We start from the raw sequence: 20,080 nt of genomic DNA on the forward strand, positions 1-20,080 counted from the left end.
GAGTGACTGTGTCCTCATGATGTGTCCTTTTCAGACACCCTTCCAGTGTCTCTTTCTTTAACACTTTTTACACACACACACTCTCTCTCTTTGTCTGATTCAGCATCTGTAGTGCTGACATGAGTTTGTGTTTCACCTCTGAGAGGTTATTGCTTTGTGGGAGTCACCTCTTCATAACAGAACCCCTCAGTAGACTCAGCTCTCTGTATGTCAGTCATTTCTCCCTTTTACATTCCTTTCATTCCACATGGGCCAGTGCTCCTACCACACCCCACATCCAAACTGTTCTCGCCACTGTACTGTTATGAACAATTTGGAGCACATGCTTATTTTAGAGGTTAGATGAAATCTTAGACTTCTCTGCTGTGACTGGGTGGTTGTCTGCTGCTCATGTAGGGGCGTGAAGCTTGTGAGCACATCTCAATTTCCCATAAAGCCCCAGCGCACCTCTTTCTCCTCTTACCCTCGGTATGGCCCACATCTCCAGAGCCTCCCCACCTCTACACTCCTCAGGAGCCAGCTCTGGAGTGGCCATGTGCCCGTGGTTGCCATGGTGAACTGTTCTTATCCCAACAAAGAGCCAGAACAAATTGGGTTGAGCTCATACATGCACAATCTCTCTCTCTCTCTCTCTCTCTCTCTCTCTCCTCTCTCTCTCTCCCCTCTCTCTCTCTCTCACACACACACTCCTCCCATACACACAGAAACTCCTTCTGCTCCTTCACATAAGAGTTTGCTTCTCGACGAAAGAGCCATTGAAAGCTGACTTTGAGTGCGCGCTAAATTCAAAGTCCGGGCTGTGCGTAAAACTAGCAAAAACAATCAGAGACTTCCTCTGGGTTAAAGATAACTACGCGTGTGTGACAAACTTTCAAAGTCGTCTAAAATACCTTATAATTTTATAATAGATAATTTGTAGGCTACAGACCGTTAACTTTTTGACCCTGAGCTTTGCGTCAGCGACTCAAATACTGTGGTTTGGGACTTTCCACAACCGATGTTTACGCACAGCTGTTTTTGGTCTTCGTACTAGCATGCCAATGGCTCAAAACACATCCAGGATCCGTTGTCTGTCGCCGTTACCGAAGTGATTTTATATATCAAGGTTGATCAGTGATTGCTGCAGAGTGTGTTTGGTGAGATGGATTGACACTTCCAATGGGTGGAACAGAGCGTCTGTGGTTACTTGCTAGTTTATGTCAGGTAAGGTAAAGGCCTAGACCATTTTATTCCTCTGTCAAACTATTTCTAGTCAACACTGGGAAAAAAAGCATGGTCATTTTCCTTATCTATTTTTCCAGATGTATTGTCAGTGTATTTAAGGCACACTTTACTTACAATCGTTCCTCCTCAGGTGGTATTGCTGACCTGTGAACAGCATTCAAACCCTGTTGAGGTTGAACTTGTATTTCACCCCTTCCCTTATGCTCAACATCCAGACAGCTACACAATCACCTGCATGACTGCAAGTAACCATCTGGTAAGAACACTTAAATGGGGGTAAAATTTTAGTTATAATCAGGTTCAGCTACATTAGTTTGGATATAGGAGTTGAATTTATTAAGTATGAGAACTGAATATATTCTTCTCACACTTTGTTACAACATCTCTGCAGGTGTACGTGGAGCCCATTGATCACTCAACATGTGCTCCTGACTGCAAGATGTCACTATGGTTGGTTGAGGATCCAAGAGGGTATAACATCACATTTAGAGCCAGCAGGAATGATACCACGCTTGAGGCAAAGACCTTTCACTTCAGTGAGTCCTTGTGCAGAAAAATGGCATACTTTATTCAATGGACTGCATTTATATAGCGCCTCTCTAGTCTTCCGACCACTCAAAGCACTTTACACTACACACCACATTCACACACACATATTCATACGCTGATGGTAGAGGCTGCAATGCAAAGTGAGTGCTTATCAGGAGGAGTTTCTAATCATTCACACACACACACACACACCTATGGCACAGCCCTCAGGAGCAATTTGGAGTTCAGTATCTTGCCCAAGGACACTTCGACATGCAGACTGGAGGAGCCAAGGATCGAACTGCCAATCTTCCGATTAGTGGACGACCCGCTCTACCTCCTGAGCCTCAGCCACCCCAGATTAGAGTGCTTCAAACTAACTTTTAAAGTGTGGTATAATGTTTTATGATGTTAACATATCTCTTTTTTATCTCTACCCTTCCCCTTCTGCATTTATGTCCAATTCCAGTCTTCTTGTCCTCTCTTCATATATACAGCACAACCACTACTGCCCTCCTGACATGGAAACTCCAGAGGCATCAAAGCCTGTCCACCTTGAGTCTATACAACACTCACACACAATCTGTCACACACAACTTCAACATTAATTCATCAGAGGCAAAGTCCCAGTATGCAGTGAAAGGTCTCCAGCCTGGCACACGTTTCAAGGCCCAAGCTGTGATCACTACATTTGTAAAGCACCTCAATATGACCTTGAAGCAGAGACTCAGCTTTGGCATAGAAACAGGTACTGTACATCATAATATGCTGTACCACAAACACATGACCATGACTTGATCATCAACCTTAAAGGATAATTTCTGTTTATTTCAACTTGATGTATTCCCCATAAATGTGGCCATCGTGACCGCGACCTGGGATCTGTGAGTGTGAGTTGATGATGATTTCTGTCTCCAGCTCAATGCCACACTGGCTGGTTGGCCAATGGGAGAAACTGCTACACTGTGAGAAGAGCAGGTTTGGCCTGGAGTGATGCCCGGCACAGCTGCAGAGAACAGGCAGCTGGAAGTCACCTGGTTGACCTAAAGACCCTGGAGGATCTGCTTTTTGTATCTTCTCATCTGCTGAGACACAACACCTTGCTGCTGCTGTGGACTGGACTCAATGACCAGCAGGTAGCCGTATTATAGACACATCAAGTACACAGGAGAATATGCTTTTTTTCTATTCATCTTATCATTAAAGCCATAATAAATAATAATGTTGTATTATGACTTTTACTTTGATTATTTTTCCATTTACATTGTCAGATTAGCTAAAGCGTCTTTGAGAATATGCATATTTATACATTATTTAATAGCATTTTCTCACATTTCTATTTCAACCTCATGAATAATTTAATATTTAGTAATTTAAAGAGGGATTTGTCAAGAAAACCTTCTGATAAAATATTTACAAGACAGTGCATGCTTTTTATCCTGTATCCTTAGGAGTTAAGTAGTTGTTCTGTCCTGCATGACTGTCAAAATTATGCAGAAAATGAAGTGCAGGACAAGTCATTTGAAAATATCCTGCAGTACATCCAGTGAACTTTTCTACATAAGAATAACAAAGTTTTGCTTACAGAGAATCATGATGGTTTGAGGAAAATGGCCAAAATAGTTTTACTTTTGTGGTGAATCATCAGTCACAAAGGTATTTAGACTTGATTTTAGTGCCAAAGTAAAATTATACAAGCCATTACTGATGTTCAAATGAGCAGCACGTCAGTGGAGGAGGATTTACTGGAAAACTAGTTTACTGTATAAACAGGAAAATCCCCATGGAAGTAGTTACTCCTTAAAGAGGAGGTTTGTTTTTGATATTATCAAATCTGAAGTTGATGGTGTCTTCCCATGTGTAAAGCCTCTCCTCTGTTAACCCCACAGGAGGAAGGCCAACCTTTCTGGTCAGATGGCTCAGCCTATAACCTGACAAACACTATGATGTCATTACTGCCAGCCAGTCAGACAGACTGTTTTGTCCTTCAGAGGAATGCCACAGGACCAGGATACTTTCTCACTCCCTTCTTCTGTAACATCTCCTTACCCTTCATCTGCCAATACGAGAGTAAATAACTTGTGCAATATACCTTCATTACTAAGAGCATTTACATTATTAAGTTATTGTGAAAATATCTCATGTTGAAACTAGCAGAGCAGTTTCATAAAATATCTGTTTTCTAATTGGAATTGCATCAGCCCTTGACCGATGATTTTCTCGATCTCTCTGTCCAAAGCACGTAAACAATTGCATTTGTGAGCACATCTTCACATTTCTAACTCAAGTTATGTTACTCTGCTTCTCCCTCTGCCACAGCCCCTCCAGTACCTGCCTTTTTCTCCTTTGACCTGGTTCAAGTGACAGAGCAACAGGTAGAGCTTCGCTGGGCTGACCTCTCACCCCTGAACTCACTTAATCCTTCATCTTTTGAGATATTCCTCCAGTATCAAGAAGACACAAGGGGAGAGTTAGGTCAAGATGAAAAGGATAGAAGCAAGAAGTGGGCAGAGGATAAAAAAGGGACCCAGAGAACTATTAAAAAGGTTGTGAAAGTCCCCATCTCCCTCTCCTCTAGAGGGGTAACTGTGGCAGGTTTATCTCCAGGAAGCGTCTACTCTTTCACACTTCAAGCTTGTCACCCTGCCGGTGCCACCTGGAGCTTGGGACAAACACAAACTGCATACACGAGTGAGTCTGCTGACAACCAGCCGTGCTTGTAGGGTACACAAATGGAGCAAAAATAGGCAATATCCTCTGCTAACAGATTTAATTTCACATTTGTTCTCTTTATCACAGGACCTCTTTCTCCACAAAATATCACTACCGGCCCCATAACAGTCTGTCAGATCAGTGTTCACTGGATGCTGCCAGACGCACCATATGTGGCTGGGTGGACATTTGTTGTACATTATGTGGACATGTCTTCAAGTCAAGAGAGGATAGTTGGAATGACCAATATCTCCAGATCATCTCTGGCTGGTGGGTTGCAGTCATATACTGCCGTGATTGGAGGGCTGGAGTCTTACAGGAAATACAGGATTGAAGTTTACACAGTCACCCAGCATGGGATTGAGAGCTGTGGACAGGTGCCTCTGACTGTACAGACAGGTAAATTTTATTTTATTTTTTTTTTTATCAAGCTTTAGATACCAAAATGTGTTCTATACTTGGTTGCAAATACTGTATGGTATGTGAGTGTTGAGAAAGCTTGACAAGTATTTTAGAGAAAGTTTAAACAATCTATATGATTCATTCAAATATTTGGAGAAACTAAAACGTTTGAAAATTAGAGCAAAACATACAAATGAAAACTTTACTATTACATGATAGTCAGGCTTCACTAATTCTCTATGATTGACAGTTTAGATCACCTTATTCATCCAGTACGATACCAAGTCACAATTGGCATTGACTTTCGTTGTGAAGTTAAACCATCACTGTAAATGAATACCGTATTTAGTTCTGGGAGGCCCCACAACCTGGCAACCCTTCAAAAGAAATGTTGAATATTTCCTGCACAAAAAAGGAATTCAGATAAGAAGTTAAACATCTTAAATGTCACACCAAAAGTCCAGTGAATGGGTTTAGTAGACTTGTCTTTGATTTAATGAATTGTTCTGATGTGATCAAATGGCTGTAATGAGCATTTTTGCATTGTATCTATTGTAAATACAGTTGGCATTAATGGACATATGATCAGCAATTCTGCCAACCAAAGTAGATGAGTTATAAAAATTACAATATGGTTTCAATGATTGTCAAAACTGAAATCATAATCATAATTGTACATAACACAATTATGCATGAGTTGCGTTGACTAAACCAAAACTAAAAAAAATCTTCTATTGTACCTCTCAGCTGTGAGGCCTCCCAGCAGTCTGCTGGTGTTGAGCAAAAGGGGAAACCTGACTGTCTGCTGGACCAGTCCTCTTGATGACTCTCCAGATTATTATGTCACATCCCACCCTGTCAATAACCCCAGAGCGTCTTCACTGTGGATAAACCAATCCAGTCCTGGTACACTCTGGGTAAATGAGTCTGTATGTGTTGATTTGGGCAAATTTACTCCAGGTCAGACTTATGACATAGGAGTTGTTGCTCTGAGGGGAAATGACAGGAGTCAGAGGACCAGCATCATGCACACCACAGGTAAAAGAAACAAGATTACAGCCTTTAACAATGTATTGAAAGTACCCATCCCACTGTACAGTAGGTACTCATCCATTGCAAAACTGTCTGTTTTTGTCTGTCTTATGTCTAGATCCAATGCCTGTTCAGGTAGCAGTCCCTCTTTCAGTGGGCACAAACTCTGCACAGCTGTACATCCAGCATCCACAGCTGGGTCTAATTGACGGGGTCAAAGTGTGTTTATGTCCGGGCCTATGTGACCGTGTGTGTGGGGGATTGTGCGGATATACATGTAACTGGCACTCCCTCTCTAGCGCTAGCTATCATAACATAACCCTCAGCAACCTCCGTCCAGGATCAAAATACCAGCTCAGTGTGTACAGCACCAGCCGACAGCAGACGGGACCACCTTACTACACCCGCCACCCTGTTCAAACAAGTGAGTTACTTCTGCTAATGGAAGCTTTCTGCATGCACACGCGCACACATATATGTACTGGACATACTGGTCAGATCACCATTGGCAGCAGACAAATGTAAAAACTTCTTACTTGCTGGTAAGTGCAACAGCATAAACACTAGGTCTCATATTTACTTTAATTAACTCACAACAAAGAAGATCCATTACCAGCCTCCCAAAAGGCCACAACATACACATACACAGCATTTTTCTCTATTGTTGTACCACTTATATTTCACCTAAAGCCCAGTCAATTGAAACCTCTACAGTAGCTGCTTTCATTGAGTGCCTCAGTGAGCGATAAATGGCTGGACAGGAAAACTAAAACAAATAAGATGAAACATTATCTGCCCTCGCCAGTAGCCCTAAATCTAACTGATAAACATGAAAGCACTCAGACAAAAAAATCTGGAGTGTTTTCTGATGCTTTAAAAGTAACAAGAGTAGAGAAATGTGACTTCTTTCAATTGAGAATGATTTGCAAGTTTAAGACTTCTGCTTTTCGAGAAGGCCAAATGTGTTTTTGTTCACATGATTGCACTACAATAACTATCCTCATCCTGGCATCAATTAAAAGTTTTTTTCTATCTCCTCTCCCTGTTCAGATAACAATTAGTTAGTACAAATTAATCTGCCCCAATGTTGACACCACCACTTCACACTGTACTGTAAAATTATTAGCACTGTAATGTCTTATGATTTCTTTTTTCTTTCACACGACCCCCAAGTGTTTAAAATATCCCCAGCTGAGGCTAATTAGTATTTTGAATATGCTAGCAGAATAATTACAGCACAGTTTGTGTGCTATGGTTCGTGATTTTAGGTCTGGCCCCTCCCAGCAGAGTGAGGGAGGGTGTGGTGACCGATTCATCCATAGAGCTACTTTGGGATCCAGCACAAGGACGAGCTCATAGCTACGAGGTCATCTGCTTCAACTGTGACCATGCACTCATGGTAAACAAACAAACAAACAAAATAATGTATCCAACAGTGCTTTTAGGTTTAAGAAGCAGGTTTACTGAGGCTCATATTTGATTAAGTGCCTGTCAAAGTCTTCTCCCCACTGGAATTACTAATAAGTAGCCTTGAGCAAGGCACTAATCAGTGGTTGCTTCAGGGAAGATTCGTAGTGACCATGTTTTTATGTATAAAACATTTATGTATGCATGTGTATAACCTCCTTCTGCTGGAACTAATGCTGTTACTGTAGGAATTATAATAAGGCTATTAGTGAGCTTCCTTACTCATTTAATTTGTGTCCTACAGGTTCAGAAGGTGTTAAGTGAGAGTGCAGTGTTTTCTGGTCTAACTCCAGGCAGACTCTACCACTTTGCATTACGAACAGAGAAGGAGTCCTTCACCGACAGTTCTCCTGTCACCATCAACATCACTGCAGGTAAACAGACCCACACACACACACACACACACAGGCGAACACTGCTCCATGTTTCTATTCTGATTACTATTTATATTTTTTTTTATGCACCAGCTCCCAGCCCAGTGGAGGTGTCTTTTGTCAATAAAACCAGATCATCCATATGCATTAGTTGGAATACAGTCAGCGGTGTGCTTGGCGGATTCATCCTGTCAATTAAAAACAGAACATCCAATCAAGAGCTGATCATTTTTCATCAGGAGTGCAGGTCAGTCTCATTCTTGTCATCAAGTACACAAATTATTACAATTGTATGAGACTGGAATTACAATCAGTAATCAAATTAATCAAAACATTCTTTAATAACAACCTCCTGTGTTTGTTCACAGATTTTACACTTTTGAAGGCCTCACTCCTGGAAGCGAATATACAATAGAAGTGATCAGCACCAGTGGAGAAAGGAAGAGTAAACCTGCTACTATTATCCTCCATACTAGTGAGTAAAAGAAAGACAGCGAGTAGGATCTCAGAATTAATGCAGGAAATAATTAGTCAGAGGAGAACAGAATTATGCAGCACAATTTCAGTGAGTATTCTGTTATATTAAGAAAATAGGAATATTTCAGTAAGAAATACACACAACGAATACCTGGGGAAACTATGAGAGACAAAAAGGAAATCATTTTTGTCTGTATTTGGTTTCAGTCTCAGTCACTTCACTGATAACATTCTATTACAATATTGTGTCAGCGTAGGATGGTAGTATGAAATTTTTTCATTTTCAAAATAGAAACAAGTTTTGAAACATAGAGGAACCAGCCAAAAAGGAAATTATACATGTGTGTCTTTGGCTTCGATATTTGCTTAGATTGCTGTTTCACAATGCTTTTACTATTATAATGCTGATTTTACTTTTTACACACAAAAAAACTGTAGCGCAGAAAATACTTACTTTAAAGTAAACATACATAATTTAGTTTGGATCACAGTGCTCTATCCCCTCCAATATCTCTCCCTGCTGGTTTAAAGTGAACCTATAAAAGTTAAAAGTTCACTTCATGCCTTATTACCCAGAGTAAGTCTTGATTATTTGTCATGTGATCCTGTCTCCAGTCCCAGAGGTGCCACAGGAAGTGGTTCTTGCGGAGCAGGTAGTGACGTCTGTGTTTGTCACCTGGAGAGCACCACCAGGACAGGTGGAGGGGTACAAGGTAGGACATCCATCCAGTGACACCCAACAATCACAGAAGCAGAGACGGGCATATAGGTTGTTACGCCGTAGTAACTTCCAGACAGATGTGCATAATGATGTAATTTGTCTGACACACATTACTCAAAATTATTTTTTTCAAGGACAAAGGAGGCCACATGTGTCAGGTTCTGCACTCACCTGTTGGTAACCTAGCAACTGCCGTCGGCACACCACAGATTGAGTTTCCAACCCTTTAAATATGTATGAATCTCCGGAGGGGCAAGGCCAGGAAGAATGACCAAGCACATTACATGCACATATCATGCAAACCCATATTCACTGAAATAAATGAGAGATATTGGTAGATGTACTGCACAGTACCTAAAACAGAAAGGTCTTGTGTTTTCACTCACAGTAACTGAAATTTTTTTTAAATCCCTGAAAAGGACTCTGAAGATTTCTTATTGTTTTTCCCAGCTTGTTTTTGGCCTGCTGACCATGGACAGAAAATCATGGATAGAGGTGCTTGTCCAGGGCACAAGTTATGAGATCAGGGATTTGATCCCAGGGTCAGACTACGGCATCAGTATTCATAGTGTGCTGGGCTCAGACACCAGTCAAGGAGTCCGCAGAGACTTCAGCACACGTAAGAGACACACTATATATACAGGAACACACACACACACAGAACTACGCTTTTCAAGATATAAAAAGCTGTTAGTGCCTCCTTCATCAGAACATAATGCCCTCATGACGAAATAATTAAATTGTTGCCTAAATTATGAAAACTGCCGTGGTAAAATTGTAAAATCTTGTCCAGGCCCAGCAGGTTTATGTGCCCTTCATTTGGGTGACGTCAACATTTCCTCTGTCTCTGTGAGCTGGGACAGTGCATTTGGTGAGTTTGACTTCCACAGAGTCACGGTAGCCAACACCTCGGTCACAAACACACTTACCATACCCAAGGAAGAGCAGGCTGTCGTGGTTACAGGGCTGGTGGACGGCTGCAGCTACAATGTGAGCGCTGAAAGGGTGAGAGGACTGACAGCGGGGAGCGCGGCCTTTTTGACTGTAACCACAGGTAGACGACATCACAAGGGCTGCACTGGTCATCACCCCATTATTTTCAGCTGGCCTGATCGCCTCTTCATTAACTTACAGGAACTTTCCCCACCTCTCTGACTTTATTTCTCCCTCTCCTGTCCTCCATGAGTGCCATCCCGTGTACGAGGAGTCCGTGTCGTCAATGTGTCTGCACGTGCGTTCTCACTACGTTGGGAGCAGGCAGTTGGGTGTGTGGATCATTACCAAGTGAATCTGCTACCTAACCAGGGAAAAGTCACAGTGCACCCTGCACGTGATGGATACATTCAGGTAGATACACCTTTACAAACCATTCTCAATCAAACATACGCTGCTTGGCTACTGTAACAAGGTTTTTTTTTTTATTTACACTTGGACAACAAGACAGTACAATTCACCTAAATACATTTTTGTAATTTTATCAAGGTGAGAGGAGGATGGCATTGTAGAGCTCTGGACTAATAGCTGCGTTATTATTCTAAATGTACAAATTACACGCACGCACTCTCCTCCCATTCAACCAAGTCCCACCCCATACCGGCTCTTCCCGGCTGCCAGGTGTCAGATACCCCCCAAAATGTAACCTTACACACCACACACACACACACACACACACAGAGAGAGAGAGAGAGAGAGAGGGAGAGAGAGAGAGCGAGAGAGCACAGAGTTGAGTAATAGATCTCATTATTTATTAAGTTGGCCTCATGAGCTCAACTCTGAATCATTCATTTGTTTAAGCAGCTCTCCCTAGAGAGCGAGAGAGACCAGAGGGAGAGAATTAGCCTCGTGCTAATCAAAAGACCCACTGCCCTCCCCAGCTAACCACGAAAAGTTTGGACTACCTCAAGACCAAGATCTGTTATTATCCAATTCCTGGTTGACTAACCTTGTGACCTTTACTCATGCCACTAACCAGCTTCTAGTCATTCCTGTGCAGCTCAGTGGATTACCTGTTGACCACTACTAACGTTTGTACACTAACTGTGGATGCAGCTCTACTGGCGAGGCCTCTAACCTGCTGTGACTAAACTAAAGCTAACTCTGCTACCCAGCATGGCCTTCTTCTCACTCATCTCGCTGCTCACACTCTGCATGGGACAGGTACACTCACAGGTAAGAATTGAGCACTCACTATCAGGTATTGCTGTGCATGTAGGTGTTAACACACTTAATGTATACACAGAACATTTTTGTTTCTCAGATATATAAATAAGTACACTTGGAGCCAAATGAATTGAGAAGTATATACGGTATGTGTAGAGGATGTGCACACACAGATGCAGAAAGTGCTTGGTCATATTTTGGGGACGTCACATAAGGTATGAGTGTTACACATTGTTACCCAGCATGCTGATGTACCAGGTGCAAACACACACTTAAGCACCCTGTTCATCTGTCTCACAGATAATTACACTTACAATTTCATTTAATCCATTTAATCTTTTATCCAAAGCGACATACATCTGAGAGTTGATACAACACAAGCAAGGATCTAGTCAGGCGAGAACAATGCCAGTAAGTGCCATAAAGCTAAGTTTGAGTCCGATAGGATGCAGATACCAACAGGCAGTGCAAATAGGCAATGCATAGACTGCATAGAAAAAGACAGATTTTTTTTTTCAGCCCATCAAGTGCAGAGGTGTTCACAAAAGAGCTGGGTCTTTAGCACTTTCTGAAAGATTGAGAGGGACTCTGTGAATCGGATGGAGTTTGGTAACTTGTTCCACCACTGGGAAACCACAGAAGAGAAGAGTCTGGCTAGCGACTTAGGGCCCTGTTGTGGTGGTGGTACCAGGCGCCTTTCATTGGCAGAGTGTCAGGGTTTTGAATTTGATGCCGGCAGCAACTGGGACCCAGTGGAAGAATATGAACAGTGGGGTGAGGTGCTGTTTTAGGCTGGTTGAAGACTAGCCGTGCCGTCGTGTTCTGGATCATCTGCAGAGGTTTGAAAGTACATGCAGGCCTCTGTCAGGAGTAGTAAAGAGTTGCAGTAGTCAATGCATGATATTACAAGAGCCTATACCAGGAGTTATGCTGCATGCTCAGACAGGTAGGGTGTGTTCTTCCTGATGTTGTACAGAGCCAATTAACACGACTGTGCAATTGAGGCCATGTGAACCTTAAAACATTAGTTAGTCATCAATCAAGACACCCAAGTTTCAGGCAGGCTTTGTGGGCATGAGTTGGGTTGATTGGAGCTGGATACTGATCTGTTGTTGTATAGAGGGACTGGCTGGGATGACAAGGAGCTTGTTATATAGCATAAACATATGTAGCACAACATATAAAGATGCAAACAAGCAGGAACAAGCTGTCACCTTGACAACCACCCAACTATATATTAATACAGATGGTTGAGTGTGTAAGGCTTCTCTTCAAACAGAGTTGTGGTGTATTAGGCATTGCATAAACTAAAATACCAGAAGTCTGCGTGCCTTTAGATTTTTTATTTAAGGCGATTTATAAAAAGATTTTTAAGGAGATTTTTAAGGAATACTGTGGGTCCAATTAGATGCTTGCTAATATGACATTTGCTAATATGTTCTATATCAGTGATCCCCCCCACCCCCACTGAACCACTGATCTACAGTATATTACTGATGAGCTTGTTGATCCTGTGTGTGTATGTGTGTGTGTTGTGACCAGGTGTTTGTGTTTTTCTGTTTTCACAGGCCAATGTGGTCAGTGTCAGTCCAGGGACACAATACACTGTCACAGTCACAGCAGTGTCCTCCTCCAATTTCAGCCCTGGAGTCAGCCGCATGATCAATACTAACGACAGTGGTGAGATGTGCACATGCACACTGTTTTGTTTTGTTCTTGTTTGTTTGGGTCATGTTTTGGGGTGATAAAGTCTCTTATGCCCTCTGCTGTTTAACTTAGTCCCTGTATAGCACATACAGTACACACACTGAGGAAAAGGAATTAGTGTGTGTATGTGTGTGTGTGTCGGACAGGGGTAATACTCCCTTCCCTGTTTAATTCCTCTTAGGTAACTTAAGCCTGGGCTTTTGAACCGCAGGATGAATGGGTCTGCAGTGAATGTCAGTGAAATGCCACTGCTGTGTGAGGCCTTATTCATCAGAGTTCGGCCTAAGACACACTCACTCACACACACACTAACACAAACGCTCCAAGGATCAGTCCACAACAACACTGTTCTTCAAATGGTGTTGCTAATGCAGTCTGTTGGCTTCTGATATACAGAATTTGTTATTAATCAAATGATGTGTAATGAATTTCTGGTTATTGATGGTATTGTACACTGTAGATAAACTGAAAGTATTGAAATGAAAGACTCGGGGAATCTCCACCTTACACATACACTTCCTCCCCTCCAGTTCCTGGTCCACCTTCAGGACTAGAAGGAGAGGCCGTGGGCTCTAATGGTATTCTGCTCTCCTGGATCATGCCATCAGATGCCAAAAATATTGACGGATATGTCATCAGGTAGTTCTTCATTTGTTTTCTTGGAAGACTGTGATTGAGCATTTATTTCAATCTATTTGGGTCAATGCAGATTGTGTGTCTCAGGTACAAGAGAGCTCTATTGTCATTGTCTCTGACAAAAAAATTGCTGTTGCAACAGCCAATCAGATGCTAAGACATCATGAGATAATGAAAATGTCAAATCTATTACCAACAAATATGTTTAATTGTCAAATTTAAGAAAGAACATCAATAAATAAAGGAAAGAATTACCAGTAGATACACATCAATTATAAATACTAAATATCATAAATTAATGTCACAATGTGTTGTAAAATATACATTTTGTGTAAAATTTTGTAAACTCTGTGTGCTTGGTCTCTATGCACATTTAAGCCTCTATGTTTGTAGTTGTATTGATCACACTGAGACATGCATTTACATGCATTTACATGGTTCCATTTTATGTGCAATTTTGCATCTGAATCTAATAGGATTTAAATCATAATGTGCCTTTAATGTTGCGTCAACCTCTTCATCCAGCTCCATACTGTTTATAAATGTATGATATGTTAAGGAGACGATGATCTTAAGAATTGATTTCTTCCTGTAGGTACAAGGAGGTGTGTCCCTACCCCGACCCTTCCTTCACACAGGTGACCAAGTACCTGGACATACCAGAGACTCTGCTCACTGACTTCACATCAGGCTCTACGTACCACATTCAGGTATCGTACACATAGAAGAGCCCACTCTCCATTCATATTACTTATAACATGACTAGTACATATTCTTAGAAAGTGTCTTCTTGAATTATCATGTGGATGTGCCTAGCTAACACAGATCCAACAGGACAGGGCTATTCTCTTGATCTGGCTGAATACTGGTAATTGATCCTGATTGCATTATTAATCAGGTAAACAGATCTATGGATGAGCCACGGCTCTTTCCACTGTCTGTTCTCACTGAGCTTGAATGTGATCGTGCTTATTAGTTTTCAGAATTCATTAACCCACGATGACCTTCATACAAATGGACTCTGAGAGACTGACACACTCAGAGATTATACCTGCACATACTGTATATATGTGTGTATGTCTATGTGTGTGTGTGTGTCAGGTGTGTGTGTGTGTGTGTGTCAGGTGTGTGTGTGTGTGTGTGTGTGTGTATCATATTACTACATCTCACCTGTGAGTTTGTCAGCTCACTAACCTGTGTACAGAGCTCCGTCTTTGATCTGTATATCTGGGCAGGCTAAAAAGGTTCTGTGCATGTTACTGTTACCTTAGCAGTAAAATGACACATACTGCTTTGCACACTGAAACATAAACATCCATCTATTATTTATTCATTTCTTTCAGCGAACAGAAAGAAATGACAACAGAGGGAGTTTATTTCTCCTGTTTCTCCATCATGTTTTAAGAAAGCTCTAAAATCAGTCAGAATAATGTATTTTTGATGCAAATGCAGAAACCTACTCTGCCCTGTCTTGATTCAAGGTACTAAATCTAATTTCTAGAAAATTCCTGAAACAAGAGAAACTGCACTGTAAAGCTTACTAGCAGATGCTTTTCTTGTTTTAAGTCTCAACAGCTGACTATGAGACACATTAACATATGAAAACCTATTTTTGTAGTGTAATTGTTGTAGTCAAAGACCTCTAAACTACATTTGTGGTGATTTTCAGGGGATAGAAAAAATATCACGAACACTGGTACAATCTAATCCATTATAGTAGCCCCCAGAGAACCATTATCACTGTATGTGAAGCATGAAATGCACAGAGTGGCATTTTTATGCTGCTCAGAGGTTGTTATATAGCATTTCATTATGATAAATTGTACCTACTTTTTTGCATAAGACTGCACTGTACAGGTGTTTTGTCTGCTCTCTATACATTCTCTTCTCAAACGTACTTACATACCACTCTGTAAGCTGACATTTTTCTGCAATTATTGGCATTGGGAAATCATTTTTAACAATTTAGACAAAATAAGAAATGCTTGGTGGTAAAGCTTAAAACAAAGCTGTTTTTCTTTTTTTTCCTGACAAGTTGTCATTTGTTAAATATTCAGCATTTTTTCATCAGTATAACAAAGTATAGTAAGCAACAGCTGAACATAGATGTTTTTTCCACCAGGTAATCCCACTTGCTTGCCATTTCTTTTTTTTCCTTTATTATTAACTGATTTTTCATTTATTCTATTTTAATCATTAAAAAAACATGTAGGCAGGATTTCAGAGATCTGGAACCAGACCAATTACCATAAACTGATCTCTTTATACTGGTTCCCCATCAAATTCAGGATCCAATTCGAGATCCTCATGATAAGTTTCAGAGCTCTGCTATCTATATTCGAGATCTACAGTGTCCTTATATTACCAGCCGGTCTTTAAAATGGTCCTCTGATTAGGATTTGTTGATTGTTCCAGGCTCAAAACTAAAGCAGACTGTGCCTTTAAAATCGTGGCTCCTAAACTTTGGAACTCTAATATCTGTGGACACTGTGGACACCTTTAAAAAGCAGCTTTAGACCTACTGTTTTATATTTACCTTTGAGTAGTTTTACTTATTTATTTTTATCTCTATTTTCTTGCAATTACTTCTATATTGTGTCTCTATTTTGTCTGTTATTGTGAAGCACTTTGCGACATCTGAACTAGAAAGGTGCTATATCAATAAATTTACAGGTTCCAGTGATTGTGTTGTTATCTGTTTACATAATGTTGACATACTCTGTGTATAGTGTTGTATCATTGTGGCTCCTGTGTCACTGGGATCACTAAATCACCTCTAACAGTGTGTTGTTCCAGTTCCTCATGCCTGAGATTAGAACATAATCAGGATCTGATGACTGCCCTATTGACAGGAACATGAATTAATCATTATAAGTAATACCTAGCAACTCTCTCTGTCTCTCTCTCTCTGTCTCTCTCTCTGTGTGTGTAGGTAGCAGCCATATCCCCAGCTGGCATAGGAGCATTCAGCAAATCTTTATACATAAAGACTGCTGAGTCCCGTAGGTATCCGTGCACAAGCACACCCTTGCATTCTGATCTCAAAACCTAAGATAAATGTATTGTATATAGATGTGTTTGTACATTCATGTGTGTGTGTGCTCCATGCAGCCCCTGGCCTGGTGACCAACCTCACTGCATTTGCCCAGAATCACACCTTCGTCATGGTCACCTGGTTCCTGCCACACCGCATCAATGGCCTCATCACAAAGTTTGCAGTCAAGGCTAAACATGCTCGCACAGGGCAGACAGTCCGCATACTGGAGGTCAATGCAGAGGACATAATGACTGGAGCGCTGCCTCACTGCAATGTACTGCTTTATACTGTCACACTCTGTCTTCCAAACTGAACTGTTATTATGAAATGGTGTATACTTTTTCTATACTCTCTCTTTAAAAGAAAATCTATTATAGCCTCATTAATGAAATGCTACCAATTCACAAGGGTAACAATCCAAAATCATTTTTTTCTCATGTACTTTTCCTTCTTGTCCTTGTGTGTATGTTTTGTATGTCTAGGACGCAGCTGATATTCTATCTCGTGCGACTCTCAGTCCCTTGGAGATAACGGCATCATCTCCACCCATCACCCTCTCTGCCGTGCCCCCTGCAGCCTCCTGGAGTGTGCCCATATCAGTAGGAGTTGATCAGTTGCGACCTTACACTGCCTATCTCTTTGAGGTTTCAGCCTTCACCTCCGATGGAGAAGGACAGATAGCTTCCACCATGGTCCGCATGCCAGAATCAGGTGTGGAAAAAGAAGCAAACCAGGCCCTAGGTTTTCTTTGATTTGTGCATTAGAAGGTTATTAGCACATATACTGCACATGTGAAAAAAATGATTTCTTTGTGTTTGTTTATGGCAGCCCCAGAAGACCCGCCACAAAACTTCTCCATATTGAATATGACGTCTAGATCAATCTCTGTGTCCTGGAACTCTCCAAACATTATCACGGGAAAATTCACTTACACGCTCTATCTTTATGGGCCTACAGGTCATTAAATATTGACTCAAGAGCACACTCACATGCATACATAAGCACACTCAAACTGACAGAAATGCACACAATTGTTTTTTTCTTCTTTTGCCCAGGATATTTGTATGAGAACAGTACAGGAGACACGCGGTTTGCTTTTACTGGTTTGACTCCTTACACAAGGTACACAGTCGCTGTCCGAGCCAGAGCTGCTGGAGAAGTGGGTCCAGCGGCACAAGAAGATGTTATTACACCTGCTGAAGGTAAAAACACTTGTGAAGTAATGTACTAATGCTTCTCTTTTTGCTTTTGAATAAATCCCCATAGAACATAGAATTGTAACTTAACACTTAACTCAAATAAACTTAACTTAGTTTAGTTTATTTGACATTTCATCATTGTGGACATTAAATCAAACACAACTACAGAAATGTCACACAAATAAGTTCAATAAGTTTTTATTGAGGTCCTTGATATAAACATAACAAGGATGCAGGAGTCCAGGTGACTGAGCGACATCATACTACCAACAAAACCTTAACATAATGCGCAATATTTGTACATGTGTATAGATGTATTTTATGTACCTCTGTGTCTTCCTCTGTTTCTATCTTTGCGTGTGAAGCACCCAGTGCAGTGCAGGACCTGATGGCAATAGCTGAGGATTCGGTTTCAATCCGTGTGAGTTGGAAAAGCCCCGCCCAGCGTAATGGTCCGATCATCCAGTACAGACTGCTGGTGCTGGTTGATGAAACTCTACTGCAAGACATCACCCTCACATCAGAACCAGTAAGCCCCCTTATATTTTTCCCATCACAGCTCAGTACTGTTAAAAAATTGCCCTCAACTGTCACTGAACTTGTTCTGTTGAAAACGTTGGATTATATTGGACTGTAAACTCTTCCACTTACTTATTGTACATATTAAAGAAAAGTGCTCTCTAAAGTCCAGAGATTTTCAGGAACACCTGTTCAATTCATTACAATTGCCCTCCAAGAAAACCTATGTGAATCTTAAAATGCCCATTTCAAAGAGGCATTGATTAAACTCTGCAGTGATTTTCAGGTTGTATCATCACCCCTTTGCAATGTAATGTAATCCAAATTGAAAACACCACCACAGCCTCACAAATAACCACAGAGTTTAATGGTACTCTCGACACTTTCTATGAACAACAGCTGAGTATAGTAATCATTTGGATTATGAGACATTTTAAAATAATCTTAATATGCAACCTGTAAATCATGTCTATTGTCGACTGATGTCTACTTGCAACCATGGAGATATTCAAGTAGACGTGGTTTTGTAGGCTGATGAGCCAAAATGGTTGTTTACACTCCACCCATGGCATTAACTATAAGAAATGAAAAACTACACTCAGAATATTTTTTTTCTTCCCTCAGAGTGCAAATACAACTGATGTGTACAAAAGGTCCCTTTCTCCTGAGCTACATAACAGTCCAGGGCGACGTAAGAGAACTGCTGAGCTCAGTCTGATCACATCTCCGCCGACTTTCACTGCCACTGTGTCTGACCGCGCACAGCCCACTGATATGACTGCTTCCACCCTCACACACTCTGGACTTACAAGTGCTGACCAGAGTACTAACACTGGCGCTCAACCCAGCATGGACTTTAATCCTACTGCTGACCCCACGGCCACCGAGAAGTCGGGAAAAAGTTACACTTCTGCTTCACACGCTAATAGCGCAAATATTCAATCTTCTGACCCTACAGTCTTTGGGACCTCTGCGTTTTCTCTGACCTCTGTGCCACCTGCTACGCTTCCACCCTGGCTGACTAAGCAAACACATGCTAGGGATATGACCTCTGACTCGTCCCCCTTGGGGCTGACCCCAAGCCAGGTCCGCTTGTCCACACGTGATGCATCAGTTACAGGACACTTTTCAACACGCAGCGCAACAGGTTCTGGTACAACAGGTGGGAGAGTGTAATCTGTAAACACTGCTTTGCTTAACTTCCTGCAGTCTTTACTTTGCACAATTCACAGACTCTTATAAGACAATTATCTGTTCAGATTCTTATGAATCCTGTGTCCACATCTATATCCATCTGTGTTTGCATTCATACTGCAGGTGTGACAGTGAGAGAGGAGGTGATGGATGTTTTGTCTGAGGAGTTGTCTTACCTGGTGTCAGATCTGAATCCCTTCACCGAGTACACGTTCAGGGTCGCTGCTTCCACGACTGTGGGGGAGGGCCCTGCCACAGATATCACTGAGAAGACCAGAGAGCAGGGTGGGTGGTCCCAGGCCACTTGTAAAAATCACTAGCCATGAGAAACTAAGAAGAAAAAAGTATCTTAAAGTGTTCTAATTGCAATTGAACTGCAGCTGAACTGAGTCTTTGTACTTTCAAACTTTGTTTAGAATTTCATTTTCTATAATAATGTCTTGTGATGAATGTGTCGTTTAGTCCCCAGCTCTGTGCTTGATGTCTCCTACCAAAACATCAGCTCCACCTCCATACTTGTGAGCTGGGTCCCACCGCTCAATCCCAATGGACGGATCACACATTACACTGTCTATGGCCTCAAAATGCACAGTGATCAGGCCCTGAAGTGGGTTACTAACACTACCAGTAAACTGATAACAGGTAGGGTATGCACACTCATGGACTGACAAATTCACATTTTCTACACAGT

General features: G+C 41.5%; 1 protein-coding gene across 1 annotated transcript in view; it reads left to right on the top strand.

Annotated features, from left to right (window-relative positions):
• Positions 1-676: 676 nt before the first annotated feature.
• ptprq (protein tyrosine phosphatase receptor type Q) overlaps positions 677-20,080 on the top strand; it is a 37,961-nt gene continuing 18,557 nt past the window's right edge. The window contains exons 1-30 of the mRNA XM_042411927.1: positions 677-1,203; positions 1,355-1,480; positions 1,616-1,759; positions 2,215-2,500; positions 2,671-2,888; positions 3,642-3,822; positions 4,072-4,443; positions 4,552-4,863; positions 5,614-5,904; positions 6,017-6,322; positions 7,167-7,297; positions 7,610-7,739; positions 7,833-7,986; positions 8,108-8,214; positions 8,832-8,929; positions 9,388-9,556; positions 9,731-9,991; positions 10,124-10,284; positions 12,666-12,777; positions 13,335-13,443; positions 14,036-14,150; positions 16,373-16,442; positions 16,552-16,751; positions 16,960-17,188; positions 17,306-17,434; positions 17,533-17,679; positions 18,042-18,205; positions 18,820-19,357; positions 19,513-19,674; positions 19,852-20,031. Of these exons, the coding sequence (XP_042267861.1) occupies positions 1,159-1,203; positions 1,355-1,480; positions 1,616-1,759; positions 2,215-2,500; positions 2,671-2,888; positions 3,642-3,822; positions 4,072-4,443; positions 4,552-4,863; positions 5,614-5,904; positions 6,017-6,322; positions 7,167-7,297; positions 7,610-7,739; positions 7,833-7,986; positions 8,108-8,214; positions 8,832-8,929; positions 9,388-9,556; positions 9,731-9,991; positions 10,124-10,284; positions 12,666-12,777; positions 13,335-13,443; positions 14,036-14,150; positions 16,373-16,442; positions 16,552-16,751; positions 16,960-17,188; positions 17,306-17,434; positions 17,533-17,679; positions 18,042-18,205; positions 18,820-19,357; positions 19,513-19,674; positions 19,852-20,031 (5,647 nt within the window). The 5' untranslated portion in view covers positions 677-1,158. The remainder of the gene's footprint in view (positions 1,204-1,354; positions 1,481-1,615; positions 1,760-2,214; positions 2,501-2,670; positions 2,889-3,641; positions 3,823-4,071; positions 4,444-4,551; positions 4,864-5,613; positions 5,905-6,016; positions 6,323-7,166; positions 7,298-7,609; positions 7,740-7,832; positions 7,987-8,107; positions 8,215-8,831; positions 8,930-9,387; positions 9,557-9,730; positions 9,992-10,123; positions 10,285-12,665; positions 12,778-13,334; positions 13,444-14,035; positions 14,151-16,372; positions 16,443-16,551; positions 16,752-16,959; positions 17,189-17,305; positions 17,435-17,532; positions 17,680-18,041; positions 18,206-18,819; positions 19,358-19,512; positions 19,675-19,851; positions 20,032-20,080) is intronic.

Source organism: Thunnus maccoyii, chromosome 5 (assembly GCF_910596095.1).
Source record: "Thunnus maccoyii chromosome 5, fThuMac1.1, whole genome shotgun sequence".
In the NCBI taxonomy this organism is placed as follows: domain Eukaryota; kingdom Metazoa; phylum Chordata; class Actinopteri; order Scombriformes; family Scombridae; genus Thunnus; species Thunnus maccoyii.